The following is a 20,771-nucleotide window of genomic DNA, read 5'->3' as shown; positions in this document are numbered from 1 at the left end:
CCCACTTCCCCTCCAGCGATCCTGTTTGTGTCCTATGATTAAGGATCTCTTATGACTTGTCTCCCTCTCTGATTTCATCTTGTTTTATTTTTTCCTCTCTTTTAGAAGCAATAATGTTATCCATGGTTTTTTTTGGTGTGAGATCTAAATTACTTTAAAAGTAAAAATGTTTGCAGTGTACTACGTCAATTTATTTCATATTTCATTTCACACTTCTAATTAAGGTGGTGTACTACATGTATGTGGGTGGGGGAGTTATTCCTATTCTGTGCCCTCCAAAAAAAAATTAGATGGGTTTCTAGTAGAACCAAAACAAGGAACAAACCACCCAACCTGCTAATTAATTAAAAGGAGCTATAAAAAGGTAGATAAAATCCAGATACCTGGGCTGAGAAGGTAATTACTGTTGAGCATTGAATGCATTTTGGCAACTAACAACACAAAAAAATTTTAAGTTGTACAGTCCTCATTAACTGTGATAAAGTAAATCAATTGTGTCTGGCTCTGAATTCAAAGCATCTCTGTAAGATTTTGGGTAATATAACACACCCTGTTGAAATGCACTGATACGGGCAATTTCTCTAGTGAAATTTTCTCATACTGGCTCTTTTTTAAAAAAAAAACTATGATGACATGGTAAAATTCTTAGAGTTTCTGTGTATTATAGATTCCATCAAATCATGGTATGTCTGATATCTTTCACTAATAAATGTGTTTTAAGGCCTCCTGCTTTTTTAAGTAGAGCATGTTGTTTGGGGTTATTTTCCTACCTTTCCACCCAGTTTCTGAAAGACTATAGCCAAATTAAAGATACTGTGCACTGTTAAAACTTTCAACGTGGGGATCCCTGGGTGGCTCAGCAGATTAGCGCTGCCTTCAGCCCAGGGAGTAATCCTGGAGACCGAGATTGAGTCCCACGTCGGGCTCCCTGCATGGAGCCTGCTTCTCTCTCTGCCTGTCTCTCTCTGTGTGTGTGTGTGTCTCTCATGAATAAATAAATAAAATCTTTAAAAAGAGAGAGAGAGAGAGAGCATGCACAAGCAGGGAGTCTGGGGGAGTGGGGCAGAGAGAGAGAGTGCGCGCAAATCTTAAGCAAGCTCCATGTGCAGCGAGAGGCTTGATCTCATGACCCTTAGATCATGACCTGAGCCAAAATCAAGAGTCAGACACTTAACCAAATGAGCCACCTAGGTGCCCTGAGAAGACTTACTTTTAAAGACTCACTTTTCAAATACCAGAAACCTCTATTCTTAGAATAAATTAAAAGGCATAAGGTTAATCTTGCCTCATCTCCAGTATTTTATCTAGAAATATTCTAGGCATAAACATGCAAATACGTATTTTTTGTTGTAGTTTGGTTTTGGTTTGTGGATTGTTTTTGTTTCTGTTTCAAGTAAACTCTACCCCCAACATTGGGCTTGAACTCAGAACCCTGAGATCCGGAGTCGCATGCTCAACCAATTGACCCAACCAGGCTCCCTGTGTTGTTTGTGTTTTAAAATATAAATAAGATCACATGATAATGCAGTTGATTCTTTTCACTTAATGATCGGTAGTCAGCTTTATTATATGTAGAACTAGAGTAGAAAGTTCTTGAAATACAAAGCTGTTCACCAAAATATAAACATACATGCAGTTTAGGATTCACTATTTTATCCATTACATAATTAATTTTACATGTTTATGTTATGTTTAGGATTCATTATTTTATCCATTACATAATTAATTTTACATGTTTATGTTACGTTTATCCTGATTGCCATTATGGATCGTATGACTTTTATGTATGTGAATATTATTTTGAAATAATGAACAAAATTTTGTATGAATTCCTTGCAAGTTGTATGAAATAAAAAATATATTCTGTCATTTTTAAGAAGTTGAACAGCTAAGTTTCTTAGTAAATAATTCGACTATAAAGATGATAGTAAAATTCATGGGGGACCTGGGTTGCTTAGTCCATTAAGAATCTGACTTCAGCTCTGTTTAGGTCATGATCTCAGGGGTCCTGGGATCCAGCCTCAAGGCAGGCTCCATGCGCAGCAGAGAGCCTGTTTCTCCCACTCCCTGGCATCTCCCCCTGCTCATGCCCTTTCCCTCAAATACATAAAATATTTTTTAAAAAGATTATAGTAAAATTCATGTATTCATTCAACAAATACTGCATGAGTTTCACCATATCCCAAGAACCATGTGCCAAGAAGTCTTCTAAACATTGAGATACGGTAATTAATAAGGTAGACAACTGTCCTTGCTTTTATGGAGGTACAATATAGAAGTCCAGATAGGAAACTGATGCAAAATCCAAAAGTAATATGCAGCTTTTTTCTAATTGAGGAAAGAATGATAGTACTTTAGTTCTCTAATCATGTCAGTTTGCAAGAAAATTATGATGTTGGAAATTTATTTTCCATAGACTTTTCTTCTCATAGAATAGTTGTTTCTTTTAAATAGTTGTAAATTCTCAGAATTAATTATTAACAATGTACATGTCTGAAATCCTTAACTGATTAAGGAACCTATTGTGTTTTGTTTTTTTCCAAGTAATTCTGAAATTGGGACAAGAGGGAGAACTTTGGGTATCATCTTGTTTAATCATCTTGTTTTTGGTACTGGAGCAAAAATCAAAACATGAGAATCAAAGCAAAGCAAATTGTTTTCTCTTTTATCAGCCCATTTTTTTAAAGTCTTTCCCAGACTGTCCTTATTTCTTGCTGATCTGAAGCTTCATTGTTATGCTAAAATCAGCTATGACCTCAATGTTTAGTTAATATCAGCATAGAACTTTGAGTTAGAAGTGTGAACTCTAGCCTTCAGTGTCATTTCATCTAGGTGTTGGAATACTAAAATAACATACGTTGGGATTGGTTTTTTGGGTTTTTGGTGTTTTGGGGTTTTTTGTTTTTTGTTTTGTTTTTGTTTTTGTTTTTCAGTTTATCTGGTTATTCATTGAGCAACACTTTTAGGGCACATATTTGATACTTCGTTATCACTTTAAGCCAGTTTTATAAATTGACAGAATAAAACATTTTTTCTAAATTTGCTCATGCAATATTTGAAAACCCTAAAGGAAAATTTCCATGTATTTGGTTAAATATTAATATATCATCTAAGCCAAGTTTTGGAATGTTAGGGTGAGAAGATATTCCCCCATTCCAGGAAATTACGTATTACAAACCAATGAACATACAAAATATTTAGCTTTAAAATTTTTGTTAACTACCTTTTTTTCTTACAGATTCCACACCAAATCATCCATCACAAACAACACCAGCCCAGAAGAAAACTCCCAGTTCCTCATCTCGACAAAAAGATAAAGTTAATAAAAGAAATGAACGTGGTGAAACTCCTTTACACATGGCAGCTATTCGAGGAGACGTGAAACAAGTCAAAGAATTAATAAGTTTAGGGGCAAATGTGAATGTGAAAGATTTTGCAGGTAAGACTAGTTATTATAAGATTAATGCTCAGGAACCAAAATTTATCATCTAAACAGATTCTTGTGTTATCTGCATTCCTACATTCCTCTTGCTGAAACAAAAAAGTTCTAAAAGTGTATTTTATTATAAAATTCTTTGGGACTGTGTACATAAAACCCAGATCCTCTGCTGCAATTCTATGTCAAGAACTACTCAAATTTTTGGGATGCCTGGGTGGCTCAGGAGTTGAGCATCATCTGCCTGGAGTCCCGGGATCGAGTCCCACATCGGGCTCCCTGCATAGAGTCTGCTTCTCCCTCTGCCTATGTCTCTGCCTCTCTCTGTCTCTCAGGAATAAATAAATAAAATCAAAAAAAGAAAAAAGAAGAACTACTCAGATTCTCAAATTTTTAAATATTAAACTTGAAGAATCTAGTCTAAATCCTAAAATTACCTATTACCATAAAATTCTTTATCCAATTTAGATTCTATTGTAGATGAATTTTCCAAAGTGTTACTTCATAAGTCTTTGAAGGACATTATTCAGTTGAACATGAGAACTTTGAGCATGATAGTGTTTTATTTTAATTACTCAAATACCATACCAGTACATTCTTACTGTAAAGAATTCAAACAGTTAAAGCATGCAGGGAACAATATAGAGATCCCTTTAGTTTCACATTGTACAGTATAGTTTCTTTTTTTTTCTTTTCTTTCTTCTTTTTTTTTTTTTTGCCACAGAAGTCTTACCAATTTGGAGGTTATCCTTTCTGTGCATTTTTATCATATGTATAAAGTGAACATTTATTCATATATAGGCTTTTTTAAAAAAATTAAATCATTCCATCTATACTATCAGTCTTTAGGTTTGTAACCTGACTTTTTTTACTTAATGTCTTACAGATATTTCTGTCAATACGTATAAGTGGTTCTATTTGATTCATTTCAACAGCTGCATACTGTTGCATAGTATAGATTCAATGGACAATACTTTATTGAACACTCCTACAAAAGTAATTCAGTGTATAGTTATAGAAGGGTTTTAGAATTTCAGAACAGAAGCTGTTAAGGGGATGCATATTTAAAAATTTTTTTAATAGGGATCCCTGGGTGGCGCAGCGGTTTGGCGCCTGCCTTTGGCCCAGGGCGCGATCCTGGAGACCTGGGATCGAATCCCACGTCGGACTCCCGGTGCATGGAGCCTGCTTCTCCCTCTGCCTGTGTCTCTGCCTCTCTCTCTCTCTCTGACTGTCATAAATAAATAAATAAATAAATAAATAAATAAATAAATAATTTTAATACAGGCAAATGCCCCCCCCCCCCCCCGCCAAAAAAAATTTTTTTTATCAGTATACTACTATCAGGAGCCCTTTTCCTAACATCTTTACTAAAGCTGGATATTATCGGTCTAATTATAAACAATCTGACAAATGAAAAAAAGTCCTTACTTTGGATTTTCCTTTTTTTTTTTTTAAGATTTTATTTATTTATTCATGAAAGACACAGAGAGAGAGAGAGAGAGTGAGTGAGCGCGAGAGCAGAGACACAGGCAGAGGGAGAAGCAGGCTCCATGCAGGGACCCTGACGCGGGACTGGATCCCCAGTCTCCAGGACCACACCCTGGACTGAAGGCGGCGCTAAACCGCTGAGCCACAGGGGCTGCCCAAATTGGATTTTCCTAATCAGTAGTGACACTGAATATTTCTTCTAGTGCGTACTATAAATTTATGTATATATTGTGACTTGCAAGATGGAGTCTTTTGGCCATTTGTCTTATGGCAGTATTATTAATATGTAAGAGCCCTTTGCTTAGTGTAGGTCTTAATTCTCTCAAATATTATAAAGGTTTTCACTATCTGTGGCTGTGTTTGAATTTTCACTTCCATGTTGTTTATTACACTAAAATTTTAATTTTTTACATAATGCCAGTTAATCTTTTTGTTTATGGGTTCTTTGATTCTTTTTTTAGAAGTCCTTCTCTATTCCTATATAATAAAACTATATCCCTCTGTTTTTTCATTTCCAAATTTTGTTTTTGTTTTGCTTTACATGTAGCCCTATTAGAATTCACTTGGAATTCATTTCTCTATTTGGTGTGAATAGTAAAAAGGGCAATAAACAGGATCTGCTTTAAAGAATTAAACTTAAAATGCATAGCATCCACTCTAGAAGAAAACTCCATATTATATATCAGAAGAATATATTATGCATCATTATATTTCAGAAACCAAAAAGGGTTTTGATCTACTAATTCCATTTCTAAAAACTTACCTTAAATATTTAGTCATGGCTATGCATGAAGATTTAGTTGTAAGGGTATTTTTTGCGGCATTGTTTTTAATATTTTAAAAATTGCAAAATGCCCAGTAATAGGATCTTGCTTAAATAAATTATGGTGTATCAATCAGTGTTACACTGTGTTGTAGAAGTTTAATGACATGGGAGATTATTTTCACTGCAGTAAGTAGAAGACAGGTAAACAACTTTCCCAGTTTTGCTTTAAAATTATAAATCTAGAGGTCCCTGACTAAGTGCCTCAGGCTGTTGGGTGTCCAACTCCCAATCTCAACTCAGATATTGATCTCAGGGTCATGAGTTCAAGCCCCAAGATGGGCTCCATGCTAAGCATGGAGCCTACCTTAAGAAATTAATAAGTCTAAGAGGGAGAAAAATTAGGATTTAGACTAGATCCTTGAAAGTGTTATATTTGGGTGGAATATGGGTGATGCTTATTTTCTGCTTTGTATTTTTTGTTTTCTAATTTTTTCTTTCATGAACACATTACTTTTTTTTATTACCAAAGTTACTGTAATGGCAAATTTATTTTAGTTAAAGTAGATATTAAGTCTGGAAAGATGAAAACCCTTAAAACATAGGGTTTTTTTGTTTGTTGAAATCCTTTAACAAGCTTATTAATATTTTGTCTGAAAAAAAAAACTTTTGTCTGCTTTCTCTGCTCTTTTTCCATAGTTCAGATGATTACTATAAATTATAGCAAATTTATATTCATTGGATAAGCTTAAATGTTTAATATTTTGGTAAGATAATTTATCCCCAAAGGAAATAATACTAACATAAATGAACCTTCTATAAAATTGGTAGTGTTCTTACATGTTTATTTCCAGTAGCTTGTTCATCATTCTTTTTTTCTTCTGTACTACATGCATTAGAATTAGTGTAACTCACACAGTTTATGTATATTAAAAGACATATTTTGAATTAGTACAGATTAACCATGTTAAATTAATATTCTAACTTTAGGCTGGACACCATTGCATGAAGCTTGCAACGTTGGATATTATGATGTTGCTAAGATACTTATAGCAGCTGGAGCAGATGTTAACACACAAGGATTAGATGATGACACTCCACTCCATGATTCTGCTAGTAGTGGGCACAGAGATGTAAGTATGATAGAAAAATCAGTATACATTTGCAAAGTATTTATTCAACCCAGAGTTAGTTAGTTCACTTCTTAGTCATATCATCTCATGTCCTATTTCATTCATTACCTGGTCAGCTCATCTATGTTTTATTTTTCCTTTTTTCTGCCTTCTCATTGCTAATTCCTATCATAGACAGATTTACATATCCTATCTTTTCATAAAATCTGTCTGACTTGATAATTAAACAGGATGGTAAAATTTTTATTGCAAGGGCTTCTACTGTCAGATAAGTAGGTGTAGTGGTTAAGGCAGATTTTACTTACAGTTAAAATTTTCCTGAGTACTCCTGCCTATATATTTTTTTAGACTTACTAATTTTAACAACCTCTTGTTATGCAACCTGCATTCCTGAATTTTAGCTGACATTATTTAGCATATTTAGATGACTTCCGTGTATACTAAAAACGTAATCAAACATGATTATATATGCTTACAGATTAATGGCATCTTTAAACTTCATTTTTAGTTTGTTTTGATGTAACTCTATGAACCCTGGTAGGTTTTAAATTCCATTTGCATTTTCAGTCTTTGGCATGTTGATATCAAAGATAAACCCATTCTAAAATAAAACTAAACCCATGTTTGTTGTAATGAAGCTCATGGTTTTTTTTTGTTGTTGTTGTTGTTGTTTTTATTTTTATTTTTATTTTTTTGAAGCTCATGTTTTAAGTGTGTTTAATGCTTAATTGTGTTGCAGTAATCTGCTTACAATGAGAACAGAACAACCTGGGGCACTATAAGCAATGTTTCTAAAGCAGGATTTTGCATTTCAGATAAATAGGTTTTCTCTTTACATACTTTTTACTTCTGTCAAAGAATATTTGGACATAATTTAAAAAGCTGAAAAGTACTATTCAGCTTTTAAAGATAACTGCAGACTCCTTCTGTTCTTCCCACTTCCCAGTATCTTTTGCCAAAAGCAACTATTGTAGGTTTTTATTCTAGTAGTTACTTCTGTATTTCTAACAAGATGAAGCTGCCTTTGTTTTTTAATTTTTAGTTATTATTTATTGACCTCCTGCAAAGGATTTCATTGCTGCTCAGAGACTCACAGAATCTATACTGTCTGGTCTGTACCAGTCAATACTGCACTATATATAATTGTTTTTTCTTTTTTGGATTTTTTATTTTCTAGATTAACACATTGCCTTGTTTGTGGTTTTTTGGTTGTGTTTTGTTTGGTTGGTTGGTTTTTTTGTTAGTTTTCCATGCATCTATTTTTGTTCTTCTTTACTCTGTGACATAACTCTTAAATGCCTGAATGCCTGTAAATAAAACAAAGCACATTGATCAGCTTACTACTTTTGAGAAATACTGATGGGGGGGGGCGGATTTCTCATATCCCCTATATACAAGATATCTTGTATCCTGATCTGATTTGGATTAGTTGCTCTTTAGATCTGTAGCATGGATGCTGTCCTAGAATATTGCTTTACCATTAATCCCATGTGGGATTCTCAGTCTCTCCATGAGATTTCCAGTTCCTGGATGCCCATCTTAATTCTCTGAGGATATTAAGTGGTTTATTCCACTTCCTGCATGGTCACTGATTTCCCAAGATCTTTCACATGTTATTGCTCTGATTTGGTGTATTTCTCACATTAGAGATTTTCTGTAAACTTCTGTTCCTTCATATTTGAGTGAAGCTCTAAAAAGCCTGATTGAAGTGATGTATAATGTGCAGAGCTTGTTGGCTGTCAGGCTTCTCTATAACATGTCTGGGGGACAAGATAGCAGTTTTGTCAGAGGTCTCCTAAATGTCAGTATTTGTAGGTCCTTCTCTTGGGACAGATAGTTTCTCCAGAAAGCAATATTCTACTTTCCTGTCTGGATAACATAAGAATGTTTTCTAGCATTCTGGAAGCCAAGCATTAGAGGATTACGTTTGACAGTGGTGAGGGGAGGCTGGAAACTCATTCTGTCTTAGAGAAACTTTTATTCAATCCTTCTGACTTAAGAAAAATCCCATTAAACTGTTCTCCACCGTGTTGTCTAAACCCAAAAACGTACTCTTATTTTGAGGAAGACTTCTCTTCAGGAATGGAGAAGGTGCATTTGCCTGGCTGTGAAGGCTTGAGAAGAGAAGCACAGTCATTACAATTAGTACTTTCCAGGTACTTTTCTAAAAGACCTGAAAGTTTGAACAGTGTGACCTGACCACGGTATGTTAGGACTGTCAGTACTCTATCTAAATCATGGCAGCGAGCATGTAATCCAGTTCAGAAATCCTGTTTTAGACACTGCTCCTAGAACCACTCCCACATATACCATAGGTTGGGTGTCCTGGGATTCTGAGACAGAAATTTTCAGGTGATTGCAGAGGAAAGGAGGAAAGAGGGATATGATTTCAGGAACAACACCTGTAAGGATGTGACAGGAGCAGGAGATAACAGGGAGAATCTGAACTGCAGTGCAGCCACACCAACACTTCAGCCAATCTTTTGGGAGTCCTTGATACTAGGATGCACTTCTGAGATGCTTTGATTTGCGGTAAGCATTAGGTCTGTGTGCCCCCACAATGGAATGCAAGCTGCTGATGGCAAGGAGGCATACCCTTATGTACTTCTACTCCCTTTGGCCATGTCAGTTCCTGGTGAGGAACTTTGCTAGCAGTTATTAGTGAGCAATACTCCCAGCATCTGGAGGTGTAAGTATCTTGGCCCAGAAGAGGGTATCTGAGCAGTTTATCCACTATAAACGTCAGTTGGCAGCTTCTGCCCAGCACCATTACCTGCCCTGCTGATCCATATGCAGCTGCCTCTCCACTCCAGTCTATAGTCCAGACATAGCCCAGGGCAACACACACCATTGCCCACCACTAGTGAACATGCAGATCTGTTTCCATGACTGCTTTCCCTCCTTGCTTACCAGCAGCAAATACAATCAACTGTTCACTCTCAGGTTTCTCCAAGCAAGAGTCAAACATTGCCCTATGTGAACCCCAAACTCCTGACATGGGTAAAACTTTATTTTCACAGTGATATAATCCCAAGTGAACCTCATATGGTATAAGGTCAGGAAATTCCCTTTAAAAAAGTGTCCTCATACATTGTTTTCCTATTGAATGGCCCAGTGATAGTAATAGAAGAGAAGGTTTAGTTATCTTACAGCAAGTCTGGTATTATATACAACACTTATTTTTAAGTTGGAAGAACACTTAGTCTTCACTACCATCACTTTTAATATCTTGTACTCTGAATTCCACAAAGTCAGAAATTTCCTCTGCTTGAAACTGTGCCATAAATAACTTTTTCTTTGAGGTATATTTGAACAGTCTGCATATAAGTAGCACCGTTTCATTTACAAATGAAGATATTATTGCTTATTGATCTGAATAACATTTGGAACTACTGCAATTTTTCATATTAAGGAAGACTTGGTAATGAAGTGTCACATAAATTATTTATCTGAGGTTTTTATAACTTTGCATTTTCAGGTAGTTGCATTTGTTTGCCTTCTTTGAGTCAATAGGCTTCAGTGAATATTTCCCAAAGTCAAATAATATAAAAAACCAACTGGGTAACAAAAATGAAAATCAGATTTTGCTGCAAGAAAAATCCTCAGTATTCAAATGATAAAATGAGTGGGATATGAAGCTAAATATGGATAACTTCCCTCTGATCATTTAGTTTGTGTTATTATTTTGTGAACTACATTACATTAACTTCTCACAGCAGTATTTGTGTTTTCACTGTGGGAAAAGAAGTGTTATAAATGTTTTATATGTATTGTTTCTTTTTTTTTTTTTTTTTTTTTTTGGTATTGTTTCTTTTAATTACCACAATAATCAAATAAGCTCTGGTGTGTCTTGTTAAGACTGTGTGGCCTGTTACATTTCAATACCCTCGGCCTCTCCATGAGTGTGGAGGAGCGTTGACATAAGAAATCCCTCTCTTCCAAGACATTCCCAGGTTTATTGAATTAATGTGACTCCAGATTAAGGGACCAAAAGGAATAAATCTCAATGTCTTTTTTTAAAAAAAGATTTATTTATTTACATGTGTGAGAGTGGTTGGTTGATTTATGGATTGATGTGAGGAAGCACGAGTGGGAGAGGGAGAAAGAACCTCAAGCAGACTTCACACTGAGTGCATAGCCTGGCACGGGGCTAGACCTCAGGACCCTGAGATCACTACATGAGCCAAAACCAACAGTTGGACACTTAAACTGTGCCACCCAGGTGCTCTAATCTCAGTGTCTTTTCACAGAAAATGAGATAATGACTCAGTAATCTGGGAGAATTATTATTTAATACAGTCTCTAGTCTCTAGTGAGAAAGATAAGACATGCTTCGTGATGTCCTAGTTTAGATTTTCATATCTTTTCATACCTTTCTGCTGGAAAATCCTCTTTTTCTCTTTCTTTAGCAGCAAACATTCTCTGCTGTATTTTCTTTTTTGACATGCAGGAAAAATTTCAATGTTAAGCTGCCTAAAAAACCAACTTACCAACCAAGTGATTGTGAACAAGTTATTTTTCTCTGACTCTCCATTTCCTCATCTTTAAATTATGTAATAGATAATACCTATCTAAAGGGGATATTTTGAAGGGGAAAAAGATACTGTGCATATAAACATACCCTGAAATCTAAAATTATATAGAAATGTCAGAGGTAAAAGATTAAAAGCTACCTTTACATTAGTATTTTTCATATATACCCAAATATTTTAGAAACAAATTTGGAAAACTAAAAATGCTATTTTTCTTATTTACTTTTTTCTCAAAGGTATTTTTCATGATTATCAAAGTTCTAATTTTGAAGAAAAATGCAGCCTATAAATGTTATTTTTCCTAAACTGATTTTTGCTTACCATTGGACCAGTCTTTTCTGCTCCCTTAGCAATCTGTATATGCCTATATGATAACAAGACTTCATTTATAAGGCCTGACAATATATAGGGTACATTTCCTTTTCCACTGCATTTATCAGAAAGTGACTTATTTTCTGGCTATGATTTTTTTTTTTTTTTAAGAGAGAAGCACATGCATGTGGATAGGGACTGGGGGGGCGGAGATGGTGGGGGAGTGCATGGAGATCTCACTACCCTGAGATCATGACCTGAGCCAAAAACCAAGAGTTGAACACTTAATAGAGCCACTCAGGCACCCTGGCTATGATATTTTAAATATTGCACTTTTTGTTCTTCTTTTTAAAAACATTATTAATAGTTTATCAAAGATGAATTGTTTTTCTTTAAAGTGATACAGATTTCCTAGTTTTTAAATATGTTAAAGAATTATGCCTTGTTAGACACGTTTATATGAATACAACTTTCTAAATGTGCACAGAGCTGCAAATATTTCCAGAGGCTGACCTTTGAGTTCATTACTTACAGGGACTCAAACACTACTTCCAGTCTCTTTCCAAAGGGAGACTGGCATGCTACTTTCAAGGGATCCTTGCTTTTCCTCCTACCAACATGCCTAGGATAGTAGGAGTCACAATTCAGAGCTATTTTCTCCTTGTTCTTTTACTTACACCCAAAGAGGAGGAGGGAAATGAGAGCCACCAGACTCTCATTTGTATATATCTATCTGTACCATTTATTATGAATCTCTACCTAACAATTGAATTTCTTTCAGTAATACTTAGAACAATTTCAGCCATCCATAAAACATTTCTAAGGTGAGAGAGACAGAAAGATAGCAGTTTTGTGCCCTTTTTAAAATTATTTAGAGCAAGAAGATTAACATAACTTACTAAGAACCTAATCTTTAGCTTACTATTTGCAAGTATGCATAGTTTTTCATGATACGTATTTTTGAAATGCCTTTTTCCTAGTTCTGTTTTAGATACCTATCTCTAATTTCACCATTTTTACCTATTTTGAATTTGTTCCCTCTTGTGTTTTAAGCAACTTTAAGTTATTTTAAATCCTTTTTAGCATAAATGATTATTTGCATGTCAGAATAATTTGTAAAGGATTATCTATGTTGGGGTTTTGTAACGTCTGAATTAAGAAGCTGTCCCTGACTCATCATAGACACGTAATAAGTATTTGCTGATTATTTCCTGATGGGTGTAGAAAGTTTTCAGCAATATCAAGATCCTGCATTCTATTTTTGTATCTTAGAGCTCTAACCTAAGGAAATAAGCCTAAAAATGGAAAATTCTCAACTTACAAAGGTGTACACTACAGTATTATTTATAATAACTAAAAAGTTTTATTTCGGTTACCTTTTCCAAACCCCTAAAATGACAGTAAGAGGAGACTCTAAATGACAAATGCACAAGAACAAAAACAGAAGAAACAAAACCAATATTTTGGGAGATGGAAACTAGAAGAATTGAGTGGTTTACTGATCTAGAACAGGGTTTGGCAAACTTTTTCTGTAAAGGGCCAGATAGTAAATATTTTAGATTTTGTTGGCTACATGCCGCCTCCACCATCCCTTCCTTTCTCCTCACTTTTTTTCCCACTCTCTTCCTCTGAACTAATTTTCCTTTATGAATCCTTTTTAAAATAGCAGAGGGAGGAGAGAGAAGTAATCTTAAGCAGACTGCATGCCCTACAGAGAGCCCAGCATGGGACTTGATCTCACAACCCTGAGATCATGACCTGAGCCAAAATCAAGAGTTAGTCACTCAATCGACCAAGTCATCCAGGCACCCCTAAAGTATTTTAAAAGAATATAAAAACAGTTCTTCAGTGGCTGGCCAGATTTGGCTTATAGACCAAATTTGCCAACCCCTGGTTTAGAAAATCAAAGAAAACTGAAACCAAAGCCATTCCAACACAGAATCCAAGAAAGCCTATAAAGTTTAGGAATTCGTGGTACCCGGAAGTATCCCACTTTCTGGTGGTACTTCTAGAAGTACCTGTTACGTTAGGACTGTAAAGAAGAGAAATGAATCAAAGTCTTTTTGTCCCTTAGTAACATTATATAACCAGATGACTACACCTTTCCACTCTGGCAGATAAAAGGAGGTTGATGTCCAGATAGATATGAACCATATATTCTAGACTGACATACCATAAAAGTAAGTGAGAGTAAGGATTAAGTGTAAGTTAATTAAGTAAAACATACTAAACATTAAGACCTCAGCCTCCTTTCAGCAACCACAATACTGACAGTAAGGCTTACAGTTTTTAGGCATGAGTTGAAAGATTTCTCCACGGGAAATTGAACTAGGCAAGAGAAATAGTCCTATCATATGAGAATTAGCATGAAGTCCATCTGTCAGTTTTTTAGTGTCTTACTCTTATGTGTGGACAGCCAGTGATCCACCTGGATTTGAAAAAAGCCTTTAATATAGATGGCAGAGACCAAAACAAGCAAAAAGAAAAGTAGGAACTTGGAGGACAGGATAATGCCATGAGGAACTTCCCAAAAATCCATCAGTTTCCCCCAAAATATAAGAGTTTATTGTAGCTATGAAATAAGACCTGAATGTGTTAAACAAGGAACAGTCAATGAAGGAAAAAAACCTCTTGGAAATTAATAATATGGTAGCAAAAATGAAAAGTGGGTTACAATTGACCCTTGACTAACACAGATTTCAATTGCATGTGGCCACTTACTTGCAGATTTTTTTTCAATAAATGAGATACAGTACTGTACATGTATTTTTCCTCTACCTTACTTTATTGTAAGAATACAGCATATGATGCAAAATAACACACAAAATGTGTGTTTACTACTGATACAATTGCTGAGGCTTCCAGTTAGTAGTAGGCCCTTAGTAATTAAGCTCTTAGGGAGTCCAAAGTTGCACATAGATATTTGGCTACACAGGGGTCAGCATTCCTAACTCCACATTGTTCAAGGGTCACTTGTGTTGAGGAAGTATAACAGAAACCAGGAAGCAAAAAGATAAAGGTGAAATGAGAAAAATGATTACTTCAGGAGATCTAGTATCTTAGTAAGAGTTCTTTGAAGACAGAACAGTGAAAACATAGAAGGGACATTATCAAATAAAACCAGAAATTTTCCTAGAACTGGAGGAAGTTGGGTCTTCATATTGAAAGGGCAGTTTAATGCTCAGCACATGGATGTAAGAAGACCAAGGTCAAATACATTTATCATGGGGGGGGGTGCACCTGGGTGTTTCAGTCGGTTGAGTGTCCAACTTTTGTTTCAGCTCAAGTCATGATCTCAGGGTCCTCGGATAGAACCCCACATCAATCTCCCTACTCAGCAAGATGTCTGCCCCCCGCCCCCCCCCCCCGTCCCTCCTGGTCGGTCTCACTTTCTCTCTCTCTCTCTCTCAAATCTTTTTTTTTTTTTTTTTAAATGCATTTATCCTGGAATTTCAGAACAGTAGGGGCAAATAATGTCCTGAAGTTTACAGAGAGAAAAAATAAATCATTATGTGTAAGGTAAAAAAAAAAAAAAAAAAAAATCAGAATGGCATCAGACTTTTCATTAACGACACTGGAAGATAGAAGATAATGGAGTGATGCCTTCAAATTTGGAGGGAAAGTTGTCCTTTATCAACTAAGTATTAATCAAGTGAAGATGGAATAAAGTATTTCCTGGCATGTGAAAAATCTTTACTTAGGAATTATCTGAAGTTGGTGAGTTAGCAAAATGAGAGTAATTCGGAAAAGAAGATAAGATCTAAAGAATCCAACACAGAATTGAAGGAAGGCTACTTCTGGGATGATAGGATGAAGGGAAGTAACATCTGGAAAGCAAATTTAGAGAACAACCGGTCCATTTTAGAGCATATTAGAAGATTTGGAGGAGGAAGTCCCTAACAACAACAAAAAATGATAGTATATTGAATCAAAAAGATCTGTACTTGTAGCAGAATGGGAGATGAATTAAAGATGATTATGTGGAAAACTGAGCAAATGAAAAATCAAGGCATTTAATCCCATGGGGAAAAATATAGTTGTGTAAGAATGGAAATTTAATCATAGTGCACTACTTGACTCAACATTTTTATTAGTCTTAATAATGCACAAGCAATACATAACTATTGGAAAACTAGGAGGAAGGGAAATGTATGTGTGTGGGAGGAGAAGGGATGAGAGTTGGTGAAGAGCAGCTGAATCCACATCTTCCATTGTAAAATAGTGCCTAAAACTGAAAAATATGGAAGCAGCAAACTTAAAATCTGTTACTCGAGTATATGAAGATATGTTTTGGAGAGAGTTCTTCCCCAGTGGCCTTGAAAAGCTAGTTGATCTTTTAAAATCAAAAGTATGTGTAATTTGATTAACATTAGTAAGAAAAAAGGGAGATAAAATATTAACAGTTGGGATTATGAGTAATTTGTGTACTTTATACATTGTTACATTTCAGATTTTTTCAACATTGATAGTTTATTCTTTTGTAGTCCAGAAAAAATACTCCATTATTCAATATGAGTCTCCATTATTCTTAAATATTTTTTCATTTGTTAGGAATTCCTAATTTATAATACCTTGTTTAATATTGTTTCTTTAAAAAGATAGGGTTTATTTCCTGAATACCAGAAAGTACCATAAATATATGTTGGGAATAAATACTTGATGACACATGGCATTTGTGATCTAGAATAAGGAGAGAAATGTGTTAATTATAAGTATAGATTTATATATGATGGAACACAGTAATGTGAACAAAAATAGAAGATGAAAACAAAAAAGAGAGTGAGGAAGCAGAATTAATAATACTTGGCTACCTATTTGAAGTAAACTAGGAGTGAAAAACAAGTCAATGATGACTCTCAGCTTTCTGACTTCAGTGCGTGTATTTTGGTGCTAGTCACTGAGAATGGAAATAGATAAAAGATAAGGTGCAGGTTTAATGATGTCTGTTTGGGACCTGTTGGTTTCAGCTGTTATATTGAAATGCAAATACACTCATCTAGATATATCCAGGATGTTTGTGTTTGGAGTTCAGGAAAGAGAGCTGAGAAAAAGCAAGCAGAAAAATGAAAATGAATGAATTGCCTAATTGTCAATCACATTCAAACAGAATGGGTGAGATCTCCAAATAGATGATGTAGACTAGAGCATGAGACAGTGAATCAAGGACAGAGACCTAGGGAAACAATCACTGGCTTAGATCTTTGCAGATCTTAGGAGACACATTTCATAGGACTGATGGTAGCATAATTTTGTAGGTAGAAGAACCTGAAGAGCCGATAAAGTCAAGGCTGCAAAGGTGAATACTTCCCAGAAGCTTGACTGTAAAGGAAAGAAGATTTAGCTAGAGGAGGGGAATATAGCTTTCTATAGGAATATCTGTTTCGTTTCTTTTCTTTATTGCCACCTGTTCTTTTAAGGTAAAAGAGACATGAACTGGAAAGACTGGCTTCTAGAAAGGAGCCAGTCAGAAAGAGGTTTAAAAACATAGATGGAAGAGGATAAATGCAACAAACAAAAGAAATGAAATGATGACTAACCAGGCAAAAGCTTTTGGAGCTTTTGGCCTGTGGAGGCCAAAGCTTACTTTATTTGGAAGGGGAGGAGAGGGCTTAAGAAAATGTCAAAGTAATGAATACAAAATTAGATCCAGGACCCTGTAAAGCAACCATGAAAGTGATGAGGGCCTTAAAGTCTAAGATTCATTAGTTCTCTGAGTAAATCATGTGAGTTCTGGGTAGTTTAAATTCCTGGGAGAAGATTAAGAGCATTGGTAGTGATATTAGTCTTACACAGAAGGATAATAGTTCTTTTGAGATTCCCTCTAGAATATACATTATGAGACCAAGAAGCTTGTTATTCTTGTGCATTGATTTATCTGTGAAACTTGGAGCAGTGCTTATTAATAGATCCTCAGTAAATATTTATTGAATATATGATGGAACAGGAAGAAAAAATGAGATTTAGTACTCAAAGAGGCCAGCTTAAATTTTAAGGAGGAAATCTTTTTGTTAGTAGATAAGATCATCAGATGGAGGGTGAAGGGCAATGAAAATGGAACTTGAAGAGAGCAGTCATGATTTAGAATAGATACTGAGGAAGGGAGGCAGAGTAGATGAGGCAGAAGGATGCTGTGTTATCAAGAAAATGGTTGAAATGATACAATCTCTGAAGAGACTAAATCTTCCTATTGTTTAATATTGCAGATAGTGAAACTGTTACTTCGTCACGGTGGAAATCCATTTCAAGCTAATAAGCACGGGGAGCGTCCAGTGGATGTAGCAGAGACAGAGGAGTTGGAATTGCTGCTAAAAAGAGAGGTGCCTTTATCTGATGATGATGAAAGTTATACAGGTTCGTTTCAGATAATCTGCATTTAACTGTTTGACATGGTATTTAGTAGAACATTCTGATTCTTCTTTAAATACATAAAATGTTTGAGTTCCTTAGAATAATGCTAGCCAGCTGTTAAGAATGATGAATTTAGTAACCTCGGTATTTGCTGCATGTCCCCTGTGTAAGTGGGAACATAATGTCATTGCTCTGTTTTCATGATTCCCCCAACCACCCTCCACCACAAACTGCTGTCACATTCAAGTCTATTGCAGAACGTTTCGCCAGTTAACAGTTATCAGCACTGCTACTCTGACTTCTTTCATTCCTTTATAAATTAGAGAGCTATCAAACTAAACCCTTCCTGTTTTTCCTGGCATAAATGAGTCATCTTTGCATTTTTACTTCTTTGATTTAGGTAGTTGAACTCTGGTCTTTGTTACAACGTAGGGGCACAGTTTTACAAACACAGTTTTAAAAAGAAAAGATTTAAAAGAATGTTTCAGAATACTTTTGGCATACTCCATTTTCTTTTAAACATAAACAGTTAAAAATATAACAAAAAAAAAAGCTTTCCTGCATTAAGAAAAGTCTTTCATGTGCAGATTGAAAGGGTTCATGTTTTCAGGCAAAAATCAATGAAAAAGAATTGACTCAGAATCATAACTGGCTGGGATGCCACCTAGATGGCTCAGTTGGTTGAGCATCTGACTCTTGATTTCAGCTCAGGTCTTGATCTCAGGTTGTGAGTTCAAGCTCCACATTGAGTTCAATGCTGATGTGGATCCTACTTTTAAAAAAAAAGTCATAATTGGCCGTATTCTCACCAAAGCTTAAAGAATTTCTATAAGAAATTAGATAATAGTGCTTCTTATATGAAAGGGAATAAAAATCAGACCATACTAATTTAATCTCATCCATTGCCAGAAGGCAATAAACCAATAGTTTTATAGTTTTGAGGGATAGGTCTCCCCTTCCTTTTTTTTTTTTTTTTAAACTATAATTGGCATATAACATTATGTTAGTTTCAGGTATACAACGTAATGATTTGATGTTTATACATTCCAAAATGATTATTACAGTAAAGCTAGTTAGCATCCATCATACATAGTTATAATTTTTTTCTTTTTTTTTTTCTTATGAGAAGGAATTTTAAGATCTGTCTTAGCAACTTTGAAATATGCAGGACAGTATTATTAACTGTAGTCACCATGCTGTACATTACATCCCCATGACTTAGTTATTACTGGAAGTTTGTACTTTCACTTATTTTGCCCAGTGCCCACCTCTGGCAACCAATAATCTGTTCTCTGTATCAATGAGCTTGGTTTTTGTTTTGTTTTGTTTTGTTTTTAGATTCCACATAAGTGAAATCATATGGTATTTGTCTTTCTCTGATTTATTTCACTTAGTATAATGATCTCAAGGTCTATCCGTGTTACCACAAATGGCAGAGTTTATTCTTTTTTTATGGCTGAATAATATTATATACATATACCATGTCATCTTTAGCCATCATCCATAGATGGATATGTAGATTACTTCTGTATCTTGGCTATTGTAAATAATGCTATAGTGAACATGGGGGTGCATATATCTTTTTCAGTTAGGACTTTTGTTTCTTCAGATACTCAAAAGTAGAATTGCTGGATCTTATAGTAATTCCATTTTTAATTTTTTTAGGAACTTCCATACCTTTTTCCATAGTGATTGAACTAATTTACATTCCCACCAACAGTGCATGAGGGCTCTGTTTTCTCCACATCTTTGCTGATAGTCTTTATTTCGTGTCTTTTTGATAATAGCCATTCTCACAGGGGTAAGGGGATATCTCATTGTGGTTTGCATTTCCCTAATAATTAGTGATATTAAGCATCTTTTTATTATACTGTTGGCCATAGCTATTGTCTTCTTTAGAAAAATGTCTATTCATATTCTCTGCCCATTTTTTAAAAATTTTTATTTAAATACAATAGCTAACATATATAATACATTATATGTTAATGTATTATTGGTTTCAGAGGTGGAGTTCAATGATTCATCAGTCTTCTGTAATACCCACTGCTCATTGCATCACCTGCCCTCCTTAATTTTCATCACCCAGTTACCCTGTCCCCTTTCTTTCTCCCCTCCAGCAATCCTCAGTTTGTTTCCTGTGATTAAGGGTCTCTTATGGTTTGTCTTCCTCTCTGATTTTGGTCTTGTTTTATTTTTTCCTCTCTTTCCCATCCCCATTTTTTAATTGGATTGTTTGCCTTTGAGTTGTATGAGTTCTCTATATGTTTTGGATACTTTTATGAGCTATGATTTCCAAATATTTTCTCCCATTCACTAGTTGCCTTTTCATTTTGTCTATTTCCTTTGCTGTGCAAAAGTTAGGATCCCAATATTTTATTATGAAAATGTTCAAACATACAGCAAAGCTCAGAGAGGTATACAGTGAAGACCCTGGGTACATTTATACTACACTATAAACTACATTTTTTAGTTATTAACTTTTTACTATATTGCCTTTATAACATTATCACATACCTATCCATCTATCCACAGTCTTATTTGTTTGATGTTTTCAAAATGAGTCGTAGATATTTCTAAATACTTCAGCATGCATTTTATTAACTAGAGTACAATTTTTATGTACTCTGTGTATGATTATATAAGATAATATTTACACATGAAATTAATAATTCTTTCGTTAATGAAACATTTTCTGAGTTTTGAAAATGTGTAGACCTGTATGATACAGTCTTATCAAGATACAGACTCTGTCACTC

General features: G+C 35.0%; 1 protein-coding gene across 4 annotated transcripts in view; it reads left to right on the top strand.

Annotated features, from left to right (window-relative positions):
- Positions 1-20,771, top strand: part of ANKRD12 (ankyrin repeat domain 12) — a 125,493-nt gene that overhangs the window by 55,630 nt on the left and 49,092 nt on the right. For 3 of the 4 annotated variants that reach the window (XM_041773016.1, XM_041773005.1, XM_041773009.1), the window contains 3 exons: positions 3,239-3,439; positions 6,681-6,823; positions 17,871-18,018. In XM_041773016.1, the coding sequence (XP_041628950.1) occupies positions 3,239-3,439; positions 6,681-6,823; positions 17,871-18,018 (492 nt within the window). Of the gene's footprint in view, positions 1-3,238; positions 3,440-6,680; positions 6,824-17,870; positions 18,019-20,771 lie in introns of those variants that run through there. The other variant, XM_041773021.1, reaches the window with a different exon arrangement.

This window comes from Vulpes lagopus, chromosome 1, assembly GCF_018345385.1.
Source record: "Vulpes lagopus strain Blue_001 chromosome 1, ASM1834538v1, whole genome shotgun sequence".
NCBI classification, from domain to species: domain Eukaryota; kingdom Metazoa; phylum Chordata; class Mammalia; order Carnivora; family Canidae; genus Vulpes; species Vulpes lagopus.
This window is presented reverse-complemented; position numbering and strand designations above follow the sequence as displayed.